The sequence below is a fragment of the Aspergillus puulaauensis genome, chromosome 5 (genome assembly GCF_016861865.1).
Source record: "Aspergillus puulaauensis MK2 DNA, chromosome 5, nearly complete sequence".
NCBI lineage: Eukaryota > Fungi > Ascomycota > Eurotiomycetes > Eurotiales > Aspergillaceae > Aspergillus > Aspergillus puulaauensis.
In genome coordinates this window covers 2,846,946-2,863,548 of record NC_054861.1, presented here as the reverse complement: position 1 = coordinate 2,863,548, position 16,603 = coordinate 2,846,946, and the positions used below count along the sequence as shown (strand labels likewise).

General features: G+C 49.2%; 5 protein-coding genes across 5 annotated transcripts; 1 reads left to right on the top strand and 4 right to left on the bottom strand.

Moving 5' to 3' along the window:
* Positions 1–386: 386 nt before the first annotated feature.
* Positions 387–2,207, bottom strand: APUU_51096S (fungal specific transcription factor domain-containing protein; the record flags this gene model as incomplete). The annotated part of the gene is made up of 5 exons (XM_041706167.1): positions 387–891; positions 957–1,207; positions 1,288–1,704; positions 1,779–2,074; positions 2,129–2,207. The coding sequence occupies 5 exons, from the start codon at positions 2,205–2,207 to the stop codon at positions 387–389; spliced, it is 1,548 nt and encodes a 515-aa protein (XP_041558579.1).
* Positions 2,208–2,878: 671 nt separating this feature from the next.
* APUU_51095S (putative ubiquitin C-terminal hydrolase) lies at positions 2,879–10,705 on the bottom strand (the record flags this gene model as incomplete). The annotated part of the gene is made up of 5 exons (XM_041706166.1): positions 2,879–2,964; positions 3,019–3,075; positions 3,133–9,770; positions 9,863–10,016; positions 10,081–10,705. 5 exons carry the CDS (start codon positions 10,703–10,705, stop codon positions 2,879–2,881), a joined length of 7,560 nt encoding a protein of 2,519 aa, XP_041558578.1.
* A 928-nt stretch (positions 10,706–11,633) lies between these two features.
* On the bottom strand, positions 11,634–12,444 carry APUU_51094S (sugar O-acetyltransferase; the record flags this gene model as incomplete). Its single annotated transcript, XM_041706165.1, has 3 exons — positions 11,634–11,711; positions 11,776–12,172; positions 12,287–12,444. The coding sequence occupies 3 exons, from the start codon at positions 12,442–12,444 to the stop codon at positions 11,634–11,636; spliced, it is 633 nt and encodes a 210-aa protein (XP_041558577.1).
* A 559-nt stretch (positions 12,445–13,003) lies between these two features.
* APUU_51093A (protein-S-isoprenylcysteine carboxyl O-methyltransferase) lies at positions 13,004–13,939 on the top strand (the record flags this gene model as incomplete). The annotated part of the gene is made up of 2 exons (XM_041706164.1): positions 13,004–13,745; positions 13,851–13,939. The coding sequence occupies 2 exons, from the start codon at positions 13,004–13,006 to the stop codon at positions 13,937–13,939; spliced, it is 831 nt and encodes a 276-aa protein (XP_041558576.1).
* Positions 13,940–14,122: 183 nt separating this feature from the next.
* pex8 (putative peroxisomal membrane protein Pex17) lies at positions 14,123–16,411 on the bottom strand (the record flags this gene model as incomplete). The annotated part of the gene is made up of 4 exons (XM_041706162.1): positions 14,123–14,704; positions 14,768–15,216; positions 15,269–16,272; positions 16,338–16,411. 4 exons carry the CDS (start codon positions 16,409–16,411, stop codon positions 14,123–14,125), a joined length of 2,109 nt encoding a protein of 702 aa, XP_041558575.1.
* Positions 16,412–16,603: the final 192 nt, after the last annotated feature.

The window sequence follows — 16,603 nt, the reverse complement described above, 5'->3', positions numbered from 1 at the left end:
ATATGTACTATCTTGTAAAATAAATAATGCAAAATAGAAGTACTTCTCACCTGCCTTATGTGCTACCACTATGGATCTCGCTAAACTACTTGTGCAATGCTTTCGGCAAGAGCGAATCTAGAGCTATGGTCTTTCCTAACCTACACAACGCCCGCGGCCCATTGAGCTTCCCAAAACGCGCCGTGTATGTTTCTAATATCTGCAAGGAAAGTGCAACCTCCAGGTGCTCCTTCCCTTGCTTTCATCTCAGGTCGCGCCTTCTCGAATTTGCATTACCGTAGCGCCTGCCTAGTTTGTCAGTACTTAGTGCTGTGTTTATATAAAGATGAATTCCCATAAAAAAAACCATTTATGTACGTAGCTGCCTAAGTGGAAATATACAGTTTTTAGGCATCCAAAAACCCTCCTCCAAAAACGTCCAGCACAGAAACTAACCCACCACCCGTACACCCCTCCAGTACCCGAAACAGCTCCTCCGCGTCCCCGCCAACAACGTCGCGCATATCCTCATCCATAACCTGCTGAAATAGTGACCCCTCATCCGTATTGCGAGTAAATACCGATGACCCCGGACGGTCCTTCAGCAGGCTTTTAGTCGTACTTGCTTCTCTGTCCATGCTTGCAAGGGATAGTGAATCATCCTGCCGGCTATACCGCCACCTAGATACCGAGTGAATGGACTCGCGACGCTGAACGAACCCGCTTGCGGCTTTAGCGAATGAGGCGGTGAGTTTGTATAGCTTTTCGCAGGACTTGCTGGGTGAAACAACCCGGATTTGTTCTAGAGTTGATACGACATCGTTGAGGAGGGTGATGTCCTCGGCGCTTGAGGATGCGATGGCGTGTAGCGTTATTACAATGAATGGCGTTAAGATGCATGATAGGAGACCCCTGTGTAGTCCCAATGTTAGGCATGCAATAATTATACCAGAAATGATTGTAAAGTGAAGTCTAACCAGTCTCTATACCTTTCTGTCTCAGACGAAAGTCCTCCCAGCTCGCAGGCCCTGGAACAATGTAGGTAGAGCTTCAATGTAGTGCGAGCGGCCTTGAAACACTCTGGTCTGATATGCGTTTGGCCTACTTTCAAAGAACTGGGTGCCCGGAGCAGTATGGTTAATGTTGCAGACCGTTTGGTTTCTAGTATGTCTCCTGCTAGTCTAAGCAACCGGTCCCTACCGTCTGATAATGTGAGTGTGTAGTACATCTGTGGAGCAGTTAGACAAGCATTAGACTAGGCACGTAACTATCAATCCGTAGTAAAAGCCGAGGGCATAATACACGTACCCGATTATTATCATAAAAATGATGAGCCTTCTGCACGATATCATGAATTTTGTTCTCACGATCAGTTTGGCCTAGTTTGAGCGATTTCCGCGAATAGAGATCGTTATAGATGCGTTTCTGTATCTTCGCCAGTTTGATTCCAGCCTCAAACAGCCGATCCCAGCGCTCGACGGGTTCCTTGTGAGAAAACACCGGCAGTGCTACATCGATATCCGCATCCTGGAGAGCTGACGCACGTCCAAAGAACATAGAAACCTCTTTCTCGAGCATGTATACACACCAGAAAAGCCGGCGGCTGTTCGAGGAGTTGCCGTGGCCTGAGTCATGGTTGTATCCCAGACTCTGGCAATGGCTGGCGGCTGCGGATATCAGAGTGCAATTGAGGAATGGGCTTCCCTGGTTCTGTGCTTTCATGGCCTACAGTATGCAGAAAAAGAGAGGACACTAGATTAAGTAGACTACACCGTGAACTGATTGATATAGGCACTTACACCAAGAGTCAAAGCAAGCACATTTCCGAAACTAGGCACGCTCAAAACGTGGTAGTCTTTAAGCAGAGCATCGAATTTGTTCTCAGCTAGATAAATGGCTTCATTGAGATCAAATCTCTGAAAGATAGGGTTCTGGAGGTATCTGAACTCCCTCAGCACAAAGTAGAGTGCTCCATAAGTGCAGGCAAGGTGCGCAGAGGATACTGGCGTTGGTTCAGAGAATGCGGACTGACAGAGACGCACGACGAGCGAGACGTCGTTTAAAGGGCACGTGTAGAGGAAAATAGGACGGTTTTCTGAGTGGAATTAGTTTTATGTTCGCCTTCTAGTGGGGATAGTAGCTTACTTACTCTGGATTTCCTGTATAACGGCATTTACCAAATCCAGAGGTAATGGTGAAATGTCCTTGGCTTGCATTATTTCACCCATGGTTGCAACCGTAAACATTCAATTGGAGAATATGAATTTGGAAGATGGAGTGGGAAACTTGGAAGTCTACGGTAGGCATCATATTTAAATCGCTTAGGGCGACCCCGGCGCTTGGGGTCGCCGATCAGATAAATGTCGATTGGTTGCTGCCTTGTTGAGATTCCAAATCCCTCTTTTTACTGATATTTATATTTAGTGTGGACGGCAAGAATGGAATGGACTGCTGCGTGAAGGCCAGCTTCACCTCAACCCTAGCCTTATATTGGCCTTGTTTATGCATTATCATACACAGATGGCGTTCTCATCCACGAAGTTCGCTTCCCAATGTGTATAACGAAGCCAATGCAGCAACCAAGAAAAAAAATGAAAAGGATAACAAACTAAACATACCGACTAACCGCTGTGCAACAGTATGATAGAAAGAACACAAGATATGACGCCCATAACACAGCGAAGAAAGGCTGATTCCCCGTGATAACGCCAGTTTACACTCGTACAAAGCGAGGCGCAAGTTCAAATGAAACCCCATCTCTAGTACAGCTGATTGCGGGAAACGCCAATTGATGCAAGCGCAGAATGGGGAGGCTGTGTCTGTCCCTTTTTGTCGTTTTCGTAAATTCGTCTCTCATATGTGATACAATCGCGGCATTTCGTAAGTTCGTCCTCGCGCTTTAAGGCGTTCCTACCATCCCCATCTCCGAGTCACTCGCCATCATCGAGTTATCTTCCCATTCCTCTGCAGAAAGTGCATCAGATCCTGGCATTTGGGAGTTAGATGATAGAGTGGGCAAAAGGAAAAGGGCAGGCCTACCGGACGCTACTTCTTCGGGGACCTCAACCGCCATCTCCTCAATCGCTGTCAAAATCGCTGGGACCCAAGTTAATAGGGGACATTTTCAACTAAATGTTATTCTTAGTAACATACCTTGTGCCTCGTTGACAATTTCCTGGTCTTCCTCCTCGGTTTCAACAAAGTACGAGGTTAGGCAGTGGTCAATCACGGTTCGAATAGCTTCAAGCGCCTTTGCATCCACACTGATTCCCGGAATTGAAAGATACGTTTTACGTAGCTTGTCAACACTCGTGGATACCAGCTCCTTGGCGATAGCTGCATGGCGTGACTTCAATTCCGTGCCTACAGCCGAAGTTTCTTCGTTAAAAAGGATCCTGCGCAGGAGCTCCATCGTCATGCCCCTTATCGCCCGATCAGGGTACATGAGGAGAGCTGGGACCCAGTCTGGAACCAATACAATAACACGGGATGCGAACCATGTGTCGTCAAGACCCAGACGTTCATTTCGGCCAGCCAATAAGTTAGTGAAGAATGCAAGGTGCTCTTTGCCTCCACTATCATTGATTGTATCCACACCTTTGGCAACGTAGTCCAGGACGGTGACGATTGTTTCTTCGTCGGGGCTTCTCCTACACAGTACCAGTGCGGCTTCCAGGAATGGGGCACAGCGCTCGGCAGGTGCAACACGGAGACCGTCTTTTAGCATCCGGATAATCGGTTCCATGAGACCGGCTTCTGGTTCGGCATCCATAAAAAGGCCGAAGATATTCCTGCAAGCTGGCGGGCTGTTGTACTGATGAAGTATCTTCTTAAGGAAGATTAGCTCCCCCTGTGCCCCCAAAGGCCGAATGAGATCGCTCTCCGCAAGTGTCAAAGAAAATTTACCGTTGGAGAGTATTTCCCGCTCATCATCTGAAACCGGCCGCATAGTCAAATCGATTCTTGCAAGTAAGATCGACATGAGATCCATGAGTTTTCGGTGCGAAAACTTCCTGCCCTTTTCAAGGAGCTTGGAATAGGCGATGTACTGACGCTTCAACCTCTTCGAATCCTCATAGTCTAGCCATACCATTTCTAGACATTTAAGGAGGAACCCATGATCGAGAATTATTCCAGTTTCTTGACATCCAAAGTTGGCAAGTAAGAACAATAACTCAAAGTAATCGTCCCACGTGCGACTGACAACGTGTAATGTGGGCCACATGCCATCAAGAGTAGTAGCAATGTACTCGAGACCATCTAGATAGGAGGCATGTAACTTCTCTTTCTCAAGGCTTCCATCCTCCACATTCTTATAATGCTCACGAAATCTCGAAAATGCGTGCACGAAGAGTTTGACTCCATGATGGCGGATCTGCGGATGCGGGCTTTTGAGAAGATGGGGAATGCCAGCCGGCCTTTCCAAAGCCCACTGGAGAACTCTCCGGGGCCCCTTCGGGAATTCGTTGATGCCCCGATAAATTTCTCCAACATAGCCATCGAGAGCATCCATATCTTTCGTTCTAGCGAACAACTGTTCCAAAGTGTCAAGGGCAATGAAAACCATTGTCCTGTCCAGCTTGGTCTTCGATTCGCTATTTGACAGTCGGTCCGCACTGAGCCGCCCGAAAAGATAGCGAACGAAAAGGCAATAGTACGGATCTAAGAGACAGTAGGTCCGTACAAACAGCTCATTTTCCATCATGATATGATTGGCAAGGGGCACGGGCAGAGGAACGCGCACAGGATAGTGGTTTTCCGCGGCATTGTAGATTGACTTTGCAGACTCCACATTTGGGACGCGTTGGTAGAACAACATGTACGCATTCCAAACTTTGTTGAAGCGGACCTGTTGGCCCACTGAGGCAGAGTGATGAGAATCACTATAGCCACCAAAGCACTGCTCAGCAATCTTTCCTGGATCGAATCTGCTTACATCCGAATCGTTGAATTCTACCCAGGTTCCTCTTTCGTTCGCAGATGGCCTTTCCCGGATGTACGAATAATAATGACCGGACTCAGCTGTGCCGCTATGTACCAGAACACCAACTAGCTCGAAGACATCCTGTTGGGTCTCGCCAGGCAAGTCCGACAGATAATCAACTGTGAATGGCGTCATATCTATTCTCTCGGGAAATTGAAATTCATCGTTGATCTTGCTGCGTATCATTGAAACCATGTCAAAGTCAAACCGTTTGAGATGGAATATGAGGTTGTCAGGCACGTCTTTGAGACAAGCACGCTTCACGGCATCAACGTGACGTCCACAGGAGGTGCAAGAATATTTGTTATCCCCTTGCATGATCTCGCCTTCGACGTACGCCTGCAGACTCTCCTCGAGGCTCGCCTTCCCTTTGATGTCACATTGAATGGCAGAGAATGGTTCAAGTCGCTCTGAGATGTGGGAACACTCCTTTGATTTGATTTGTTGAACGAGCTGGCCACCGTAAAACGACCTAAATATCTTCCTGTCCTCTGGGCTCAATATCTGAGCCTCCCAACGGTCAAAAAGAAGATTGTAGAATTCGTCAACATCCATTTGAATAGTGACATCGACGGGTTCGTTATCGTAAGTCCGAATCGAGTCAACGAAACCTTGAGGATCGACACTCTTCAGCCACGATTCTTGCATATATCCAAACACTTTCTTGGTTTCATCGAGAAGCCTTTGAGATACAGAGGAATCCGTAAGGTTAAGGCCAAGCATGAATTCACGAAACCCAACATTCATGAACAGCTGGCTTAAAAGTGAATTCAAGTAACAAGTGTTTGACAAGTTTCTCAAACCGGCATAACCCTCTGGCGAGCGAATCAATTTTTGCCGTTCAAAACACCAACCGATCTGGTAAGTGTGATCTTGCGGGATAATATCTTCCAATCGCCCTACAAGCTGAGTATAGTTATCACCATACTTTGAGAGTAGGCTAACTATAGCATAGAGTTCTTGCCGTGTTTGCGTATGCATGACAGGAATTTGGGGCGCTATAAGTTCGGAAGACGGCATAGAGAGATCTGGGAAAAGGTATTTATCGAAGAGTTGCTCCGTAAGGTTGAAGGTATCGAGGGTAATATCGGATGATGTTGCAATGTCCAAGCAAGACTTCAACAGCCGAGAAAAACCAAAGATAACGTGATCCACAGGCTCTCTGCCAACAAACTCGTTCGTCTTGTGTTTGAGCATAATACCGCTCCATTGCTTAAGGTAATCGCTAAATATCAAATTGCGAGGTGACTTCTCCGCAACTGACGAAAACACGGCGTATGCGATTTCGAAAAACTCCTGAGACTGCCCCGGGAATTCAAGAACATGTGGAAAGGTTAGAACAAAGGCATCCCATACAGTCGCAAGTATATCAATCCGGGTCGGATTTTCCGAGAGTGCCGTTTCTCTCGTCTCCTGTGCCTCTGAAGCCGGGAACCTGGGTTTCTTCAGCTGTTTCGAAGGGCTGCAGATAAGAGAAATATTGTCCGCAATTCCCTTTCGAACGGATTGGCGACTTTCTCCAATCAGAAGGGAGGAAATAAGCTGATCAAACTTGACTTGTTGCTTTGTTGCAGCCCAAAAGCCAGTGTCTCGAATTGACCCTTCCACCAGAATGGCGAAAGTGCAGCAAATTAGTTTGTGAGTATTAAAGTCTGGGAGCTGCGTTCTAGAGAGGTTTTGCCCAACTTCGATGATATGAAGTGCTTGAGTAATGAGGGCGGCGGAGTCCGGGATCAGGGGCACCTCATCCGATACAGGTGCCTTAACCATCAACGCATAGAGAAGACATTCAATCAAGCTAGAGGCGAAAAGCATGCTCCTGGGTGAAGTCTCTAACGTCTCCGATATCTCACGGCGGGTTAACGCGGCAATCACAACCTGAACACTGTGAGACACGAATTGATCGCTTGGGGATGGTTCCACTGCTTCTTGTCGAAGGCACTCAGAAAGTGCATTAACAGAGTAGAGAAATTTAAATGGCTTGGCCATAGGGAACATATTTTCATCGGTTTGGTCTGTTGACTTAACAAGGTTCATGACCTTTTCCTGTGGCGGGAAAACCACGAGAAATTCGTATATTTCTCGGGCCAGATGGTCGTCAAGATTGAGAAGGTCGTAGAGATCATCAAAGTGCTTCAACACCTCAGTATCAACCATAGTCAAGGGCTGGAGTTTCCGTCCGACGGTCTCACGGCAACTCGGATCTCTCCGGACGATCAACAGCCCTGATGTAAGCTTCAGGTCTCGTAGCGGTTGCTCGGGCTTCTCAAGTAAGTCTACCCTTTGCCCCGCATATATTGTCATAAGCTTGGTGAAACCCGTAACTTTCACAAAAGTATCAAAAAGCTCCGCAGCCGTAGACAAATCCCCAACTCGCAACGAACGGACTTTTGAACGTGAGCCGCCATCAAATGCCTGGTACCGGATATCTATCACCTCGCCGCTGAGCGGCCGTGCTGGCAAACTGGGGGGTGAGTTTTGCGGTGGACTATACTGTGGCCGAGCGCGTAGGGCTTGAAGGAATTGTCGAAGAAAGAATAGCGAGCGGCTGAATTTCAATTCGTCCGCGAGAGTTCCATCAATTGGAGCTTCCACCACCATGTTTTCTTTCTCGAAGTTTGCAGCGTCACTAGTGTGCGTCTTGAGTTTTAATGCAGCAGATTTAAGCTGATCTACGCAACGATCAACCAAGGCCATATGTGTCGCTTCAACGGATGAACGCGGAGAACGATGGATGATGTTATGGTCGAGATAAACCTCTATAGCGAAGGCAGTCGCATCAGCTTCGATTGAATCCGGAGGCGCAGTCAGGATAAAGTTCCATATTCGATCCATTCCGGGTACAGAAACCACTTCGTTCTCAGTAACTCTAGGTGGAGGGTTGAAGCGAATCTCGTAGGTAATGGTCTGCTTGGAAAACGCAAGGACCTCAGGGGAATAAGCCTCCGGGGATAATCCAAGGAGGTAGTGCTGAATACAGCGGTCAATGAATGGGTTCTCCGTCATGGTGTGCCGAGTAATCCCACAAAGCATCTCCCAAAGTGTTCTTCTTGCTTGCTGGGTAAGAGATGGAGACATGAAGACTTTCTGCCATAAGATGTCGCCAAGTTCCGGACTAATCGAATCCGGTACGCCTTCAATAATTCGTGCAAGCATGTGTACTCGCGAAATGAAACCAGTTCTGGAGAATGTGTCTGTGAAATCAATCTGGTTTCCCTCTATCACCTCAGCAATCTCGGATAAAACCAGATTCGTGAGGTTGAAATCTGTGGCAAGTTTCTGGATTTCTTGGCAGCTTTGGTTATTGAGAAGAGCGTTTAGGGCCTGGAAACTGCCAACACTAAACTGATTCTTCTCGGCAATGTCCTGAACGCATCTCTCGTAAATGCCCACCTTGTCAGCGTCGCTGAGTCCAACATCAATGAAGGAGCTTAACTGAGCACCAGCAAACTTTTGCAAGAGGGCTTTGTGGTCCACCGCAAGGTCTTCAGATGCCGCGCTTTCGCGAATCAGGCGTACACATAGATGCAAGGGCCTTACGTCGACATGTGGAGGGTCGAAGGAGTCCTGTATACCCGGATTCCTTTCACGCAAAAAGGGAAAGAGCTGTTCACAAAATTCCACCATTCGCGGATCGAAACGAATAAGAGGTAGCTCGAGCAGTTTGGAACATAGATAGAATAGGCCGGAAGAGCCAGACGAATGCAGATGAAATGTTTTCACAAGCATTGCGAGTACTTCAGATACCGTTCGAGGGTCCGGACTCTCTATTACGGTTTTCCAGATTGTGTCGGTATCGGCATCGGTGTATGTGCCAGTAACGACGAGAAACCCCACAATATTTTGGCTCCGGCAAATTAACTGAGGGTGAGAGTCGACTCCGACGATATACTCGACGATCCTGCTTTCGCGTAGGAGTCCAAGCATGAGCTGGACAATAGGATTATGCAAACCGGCGACATGGTCTTTTCGCATATACTGGGTGTAGACGGTGACGAAATCTGTCTGCATTGCCTCGATCCCAGCTACACGTAATTCCATCCGGCCATCAATGATGTGCTTTCTGAAAATGCCAAATCTCCAACCATAGAATATAGCGAACGGGAGGCTATTTGGTGGTGCATCTTCGGGAGCACGTACGGATAGATCATTGGCAATACGGGATGCGAAATTGGGATTCTGGTTGCAGAAGGCCAGATATGATGATGAAAGGAAACGAAAGATCGAGGAGCTAGTCTCACTAGTTACCCAGGGAGATTTCTTGGTGATGTGATCCTGATACACTGCATCTATGGAACGTATGATGTTGTATAACACGTCCATAGTTGGCTGAGTTTCAGGGGACTCCAGCGAAGAGTTATCTGCGCTGTATCCCTTGTGATTACTGCTGTATTCAGCTAGGAACTGCGCCACCTTCAACAAAGGCACGAGGGCAGATGAAATTTGAGGCCAGTGGGGCATAACATCAATGATGCCGGATACGTATCGTGAGAGAATTTCGACTCCATTTAGTGGGACAGATATGACTCGATCGTTCAGGTGCGCTACCATGTTCAAACCCTCATGTCCGTATCGCCTCTGCATAGAGGTGTAGAATGGAATCTTATCAAGGGTCAATATCCATCCCAAAGCAGAAACGTAAGTCCTGGATATGATATCTAGGTCTTGCAAGTCGGTTTCGTTAACCAGCTGATTAAGTAGCGCAGTATCCAAACGAATTAGGTGAAGCGTCAGTCGAGCATAACTGGCGAAAAGTTCTTCAACGCATCTCCATAACTCCACGTTGTCATCTGACTGAAACACATCGCTGCATAAACGTTAGCTACGAGGACGAGCCATTTCCAAGAAACGGTCTCCGCTTGGGCTTGATGATGGTAGAAGAGGCTCAGGGCCACTTACGGTCTGCGAAGCACACTCTCCATTAGGTTTGGAATCTCGTCCCAGAAATACCGTGCGTCCATCAGAGTTTCATGTGTCATCTGCTCTAGAGAGTTGACAACTTCCTCAAACCACTGCCTCACCGCAATCAGGTATAAGCTGTCGTGTTCGTGTCCTGGATGCTAGTCTCAGTTCATGGCTACAATATTGCTGATAGTCAATGACGGCTGGATCCATACCTTTTTCGAATACCCCACACATATCATCTAGATTCTCATGCGGCTCCCGATCATGTTCAACCACCGGGAAAGTATCCGGCAAGTAGACCTGTTCACGAAGCTGGACTACGTCTGGCACCAAAGGGTCGCGCAGCGCGTCTCCTAAAGACCTCCAGCTTGTAGTATTGGGATCCTGGTCCATATCCTCCAGCTCCGCCACCTCAATCTCGGGGCTCCGAGTGGGAGTAGACGTTAGCGATACGACATTTGTGGGTTGGTCGCCGCCGGGCTTCGTGGAGGTGTCAGCGTTGGGGTCCTCGGCAGGAGTGTCTTCAGGGGTTGTGGGCCGATTATCTGTTATCGTGGGAGATTTCATGTTGATGGTCACCCTGCTAGCTGGACGGTTCGGGGTGGGAGCTCCCTGGTCTGCTATGGCAGGAACATCCGGGGCGCCTTCGGGGTGCGGGGTTGGCGTCTCGCCGGGAGCAGGAAAATTATCGCAGACACCACTTCCACTATCGAGACGAGGCCGTTTCCGAGTGGATTGGGGATCGATTTCTTCCATGGAATCGCCGGAGGAACGCGCCGTGTCGGTCGAAGTAGCGTCAGGCGGGGTGCTAGAGCTCTCTAGCGGGGCAGCTGCCATGACATTTTCCCAGTTCGACCTTTTGGGACGGCGAAGTTTATTCCGGCAAAGTTTGATTATTTACCAGATACTATTGAGCAAAGGAGGCTGGAAGGGCGGGGGGGAGGGGAGCGAGAAAAGACGTGGAAATGAGCAACAGCTGAGATCGGTGGTGGGCAAGTGACGAGCGGAGTGAAAAAACAGAAATTAAACTGAGGAAGCAAGATAAGAATGGCAGCAAAACCAAGGTTGGCAAATCCCAACTGAGGAAAGGCTCCGTCTGGCGGTGCGAGAGTTCTTTGAGCAGGAAACGCTGAAAGCCTTGTTCGTTGTCTCTTTATGACTGTTTGGACTTTGGAGTCCAGAGAGCAGTGAAGGAACCGGGACGCAACAGCTCTGACGTTGGCGGTGGACCAGCGGGCGCAAGGCTCACACCACTATCTAGGAACTTTCCTGTCAACACCTGGACAGGAACCCAATAAAATCGAGAGTACAAGACAAACTGCCTAAATTTATTGCGGACTTGGTCTTTTTAAGAAGATTGATTGTATGGATTCATAAAAAGGTTTATTCACAGGCCAGCTTTCCAATAACACAAGATACACCAGAGTAGGTTTAGGGTATCCTAGGCAGCTATTTGCCTGAAGCACGAGATAACTAGTGCATAGAGCGGTCATGGAAACAAGAAGGAATGTTGAATTGACTTCATCACTTCACTCTCAGTCTCGTGTCTAGCGTCTGCGCATGAAATTTCCTTCTATCCCTTGCAGGAGGTAAGGAATTTGAGCATTGCTGGATGGCGTCTTTGATAAGAGTGACAAAAGTACAGCTTCTGCACTGAACGTGTCCCCGGCCTGAACGATGATTAGGTCTGGGTACATGGCCAATAACTTTCACCGAGAACATGGAAGCTTGGTGAAGGCCGAGTCCTTGTCATAGATTCGTCTATCTACTTCCCTCCAGAACGCTCAATCTTACGTATGACTCTAGCGGGGTTTCCTACAGCAAGGTGATATGCAGGAACATCCTTCAACCGTTAATAATAATAATAATAATAAAGATTCTTGAGTTTGACAGACGGACTATCATACCTTGGTTACCACACTGCTCGCTCCAATCACCGCACCATTTCCTATCGTCACACCAGGCAGAATGGTGACATTCCCAGCTAACCAGCAGTCTTCGCCAATATGGATTTCCTTTCCGGTTTCAGGTCCTGAAGTTCCATTGCGTAGATCTGGATCAAGAGGGTGTGTACCGCTGTACAGGTTGACCTTTGGCCCAAACAGGGTTCGTGCGCCGATGGTGACCTCACAAGTGTCGATAATCACGCAGTCAAAATTGATAAAGACCCCCTGGCCGAGCTTGACATTGTACCCATAGTCAACTCTGATGGGCTGTTCGATCCAAGGCTCGTTCTCTAGGACAGCGTCGTCCTCTGCGGGGTCCTCTTTGGCAGGTGGAAGAGGGGTTGTGTCCTGAGCTATACTATTTGTTTTTTTCACGCCCATGTCAGCAAAGACTGCCCGCCGTGGTGGAAATCGGAGATGTGCAACAACTCGTCATCCGATTGATATGGGCGTGAGCATATTTAGCACTCACTCTTTCCAGAGCTCGAGCAAACGTCGTCGCGAGACCTCGCCGGCATTGTTGAATCGAGTGCAGGCGGCGCGGCAACGAGCCCGGTCGGCCGTCAGTTCCGGGGTGAAGGCGCGATAAAGCTCGCCGCGCAGCATCTTGTCTTTTTCTGTGTCAGGCATCTTGGCTCTACTGTAATGAACGGTCCGATCTTTGAATGCGGGGGATATGCGGGAGCCGGAGACGAACTGGCCGCCGATTGTAGATAGACGACGACTAGGCCAATTCCAGCGTAGTCGCAGTCGGCGCAGCTCGGTGTCCCGCGGAGGTCGCCAGAATACACACTCGCTTGTTTTTGCTTATTTCTTCTCCGGCAAGTAAGATGCTTCTCCCAGACAAAGAAACGTCCCGGAACTGAAAGCGCCAATTGATCTAGATCAGAAATGAGACCCATGTGGCTGTCAATGCACCGGGGATAAAGAAGGCTGGAAATAATGTGGCGCGCATTGGTTCCTTGAGGCTCGAATGGGTTTACGGTACGTACCCACTTGGCCGCTGATATTGTTGTCCTCCGCACCAGCTCCGAATCCGATTGTCCTGCTTTTTTCTACCAGCATACCGCGGATTTTAAGATTTGCTTCTCTCTCCTAGCTGCCCTACCCTCTTCAATCGATATATCTTGCCATGCTCTTGCTCTAGACTTTACCTTTAAACCTACAACAACCCATCCGCGTCCTCGCCATGGCCGACGCCGGCCCCCACGACACCCCAGCAAGCTACACAACCTGGCGCCCACCTTCTGAATCACCAACTCCCACCACGGCGACCACAAGAAGCGATGCTTTACTCCGTCCCTCCGGCTCGAAATCGCTCTCCGGCATATCCCTACGCGCATTCCTCCTCGGCGCAACCCTCGGCCTCTGCCTCTCCATCGCCGTCGCCCTGATCCTTATCCAACCTGCCCCCCACTATCTCTGGAGGCTCCCCTTCTTCGTCTTCTCGCTCAGCCTCTTCCATTTCCTCGAATACTACATCACCGCCGCCTACAACACCCGCTACGCAGATATCTCCGCTTTCCTCCTCTCCTCCAACGGCTGGGCCTACAATGTCGCGCATTCCTCTGCCTTCCTCGAGTGTCTCCTCGCCTACCTTTTCTACCCACATGAATCATACTTCGATTTCACGGCCCCTGTGAACGGGGTGAAGATCCAGGTTGTCATCGGGATAGTCCTTATGGCTCTCGGCCAGGTGGTGCGATCTCTAGCCATGGCGCAGGCGGGGAGTAATTTCAACCATACGGTGCAGGTGGAAAGGAGGGAAGGCCATACGCTTGTAACGCATGGGGTTTATGCGGTCCTGCGGCACCCGAGTTACTTTGGGTTCTTTTGGTGGGGGATTGGAACGCAACTGATGCTGGGGAATGTGGTTAGTTTACTGGGGTATGCGGTTGTGTTGTGGAAGTTTTTCAGTCATCGGATTGACCGTGAGTGCTCCCTTTGCTCTATTTTTTTTTTTTTTTTTATCTTTACTTTTTTTTTCACTTTTCTATCTTTGGAACTGGGCATATGGCTAACATGATTATGGTTAGGGGAGGAACGCTTCCTGATTGCTTTCTTCGGGGATGAGTATGTGGATTATAAAAGCAAGTCTACGGTTGGAATTCCGGGGATCCCATGATAGAAGCATATTCGCCGAATCATGCTTTATTAGCTATGTACAAAGGAGATGGTATGTGCATTGACCCGGTGTCAATCAAAACACAATATATCAATGTGACAGGTACTACTAGCACCGAGCTCAGTGGTATCAAACGCTCCAAACGCCTTCCTAAACAACCACGCGTCCAACCGTATATACACTCTAGAGTTTGCTCTCCGGAGCAACTCCTCCAACTGCCCCACTCATATAAGCACCCTGACCCCCGGCCTGTTCATCGGCCTGCGCAACCGCATTATTCTCAAGTCCCAACAAAATCATCTCCCTTCCACCCTTTGTACTCCACCATGTAACACAGTAATGAGCCCTATCGACATCCATCTCCCCATTACTCAAGGTACCCCAGAACCGCTCCACACAGGCCATCCGCATCTCTGGCGCAGATATAGCGTTTATTAAGTTTGCAGTGAGCGGGAGCCACTCTTCTAGATCTTCGACCCGAAGGAAGCATAGACTGTCGATGAGCGCGAGAGTTAGGGTTGCTTGCTCGGAGAGCAGGACTGGGGCTTCCTTGGCCATGTCTGGATCGGGCGAGTTTGATGGCTGAGAGGAAGGTGGGAGTGGGTCAGTGGAGGCGTTTTTAAGGGCTCTGTCGTAGAGGACTTCGAGAAGGATTGAGGGAAGGAGAGGTTGGCGGTTTGCGATGGGAGATGGAGGCGCAGTGACTTGGAGGACTGTCTTGAAGGCAAGCCGGAATTGGCGGCCGGAAAGGTTGTTCGGAAAAACCTGAGAAAAGTTTCGATAAGCATCAATCGCTTGGAAGGCGTGCAATAACGGTTGTTGACTTACAGCGAAGAGGTTATCTATGTAAAACGGAAGATGTGTCGCAGCCACAGCCGCGTTATTGGGGATTGCGAATATAGCAAGGGCTAAACTATGCGCTGCCTCAAATATTTCGAGAAGGTGGTTGTTTCCACCTGCTGCGATGTAGGGCATCGCGGCTTGTATAAGTAATTCTTCACTGAAATTCGGCGATACGACGGTTGTGAAAAGCTCCGAGGTATTCAGGAAGAATAAATCAAGGCATCGATCAAGGGGATGAGCAGGAATGTGGCCAATCTCGGTTGGTTTGATGCTCTTGAGGAAATTCTCACTCAAGACAGGATACTGGGCCAGAATGTCCACGGCCGCTAATGTCACAAATGTATGTTGGGATGAGGAGTTCGGACCGACTCGAGTGGAGATGAAATATAGATTGCGGAGAATGTGGAGAGCCTGCATTGAGATGAACGGCGCACCTAAAATATAATCAGCAAATAGAATTAATGTTGAGGCTCATAGGGTTCTCACTCTTGTCAGATGCCAGTCCTCGGTCGTTAATCACCCGGCCAAAAACGGCACGAAGAATAATGACAGCGGAATATAGACAATTGCGGAGCAGCTTCCACAAGCTGGGTATTGTTTCTCTGAGAGAGTTTGGTTCCAGAAACTCAACCTCTTCAGCTTTATCAACCTCTGATAGCTTGTTCTGTCGCCACTGCACGGCCAAAGTCCGAACAAAGTCCGCAAGCTGGTCGACAGACCGCGCAACTAGCCTAGGATCCCGGACGTTTTCGACCGCATGGGCAATGAGTCTGGAAAGCGGGCCCAACGCCGAGATAAGAGGGCTGGAAGAGATAGCCATCACTCGCTGGACAGTAGTAGACTGCGGTGGCCATGCAAATTGCTTCGAGGGCATTTGGACGATATCTTGGTCGACACTGCCCAGGAAATATGCTCCCTCAAATCCCTCGGGTGAGAAATACACCGTCTGGACCATGACTGGCAACAGCCGATCATAGTCGAGTCTGCTCCTCTCAAGGTCCGAGAGGAGTTCAAACGAATAATTCAGAACCATAGTGACGCAACGACCATCGACGCCGTCATGGGGGTCCAGCTCCTCCAAAGCGAGCTGCGCAGCCGTAACAAGAGCGGCCTCTAGCTTCTTCCGAACGTTCCACGGTAGGCCCTGCCTATCCTGTCCTTCAAACCCCAGGAGAACACCGCCAATTAAAAGCAAGTGCCTCCATCGCGGCGACTTCTCATCAGCACCGCTGACAACCGCCTTGACCCACTCCTCACGATCCAGCTTTTTAGGTCCCGGGCCGCCCCAGGGTATTCGGGGGTCTTCCGATTCCTCGCTTTGGAGAATTGCCATGGCAGCCGTGTTGAAGACGCTGATAATCCGTCGGCAGGTGTGCAGATCGACAGCTTGGTTCCATATTGCCGCGGATGTTAGCAGCTGCGAGGCGAGTAGAGTTATATTCAAGGGGTTCTTGAGAACTGCTAAGAGGCTTGTTGCGGTAGGGAGCAAGCTGGTAAACAGAGAGGTCAGTGGTCGCATTCGTGGGCCGAGGTGTGGGCTTATCGGGGATGTTACCTTAAGCCATCTTGAGTGTCGGAGGGAGACTGAAGGGAACGCAGTAAAGCGCCCAGTGAGCGCTCCGTTGCCATGTTATGAAGCACACCCAATGGTGACGAATGTGGATGGCATAAGGGAGAACAGTGATGGATTGGGGGGACTTCCTATCAACGGACAAACTACCGCGGACGCTGATGGATCACCTGCCGAGGTTACTACCTAGATGAGCAAACAATGCAAACATGCTCTTCCCCATCATAGCTTCCAGCCTCAGGCAAACACCG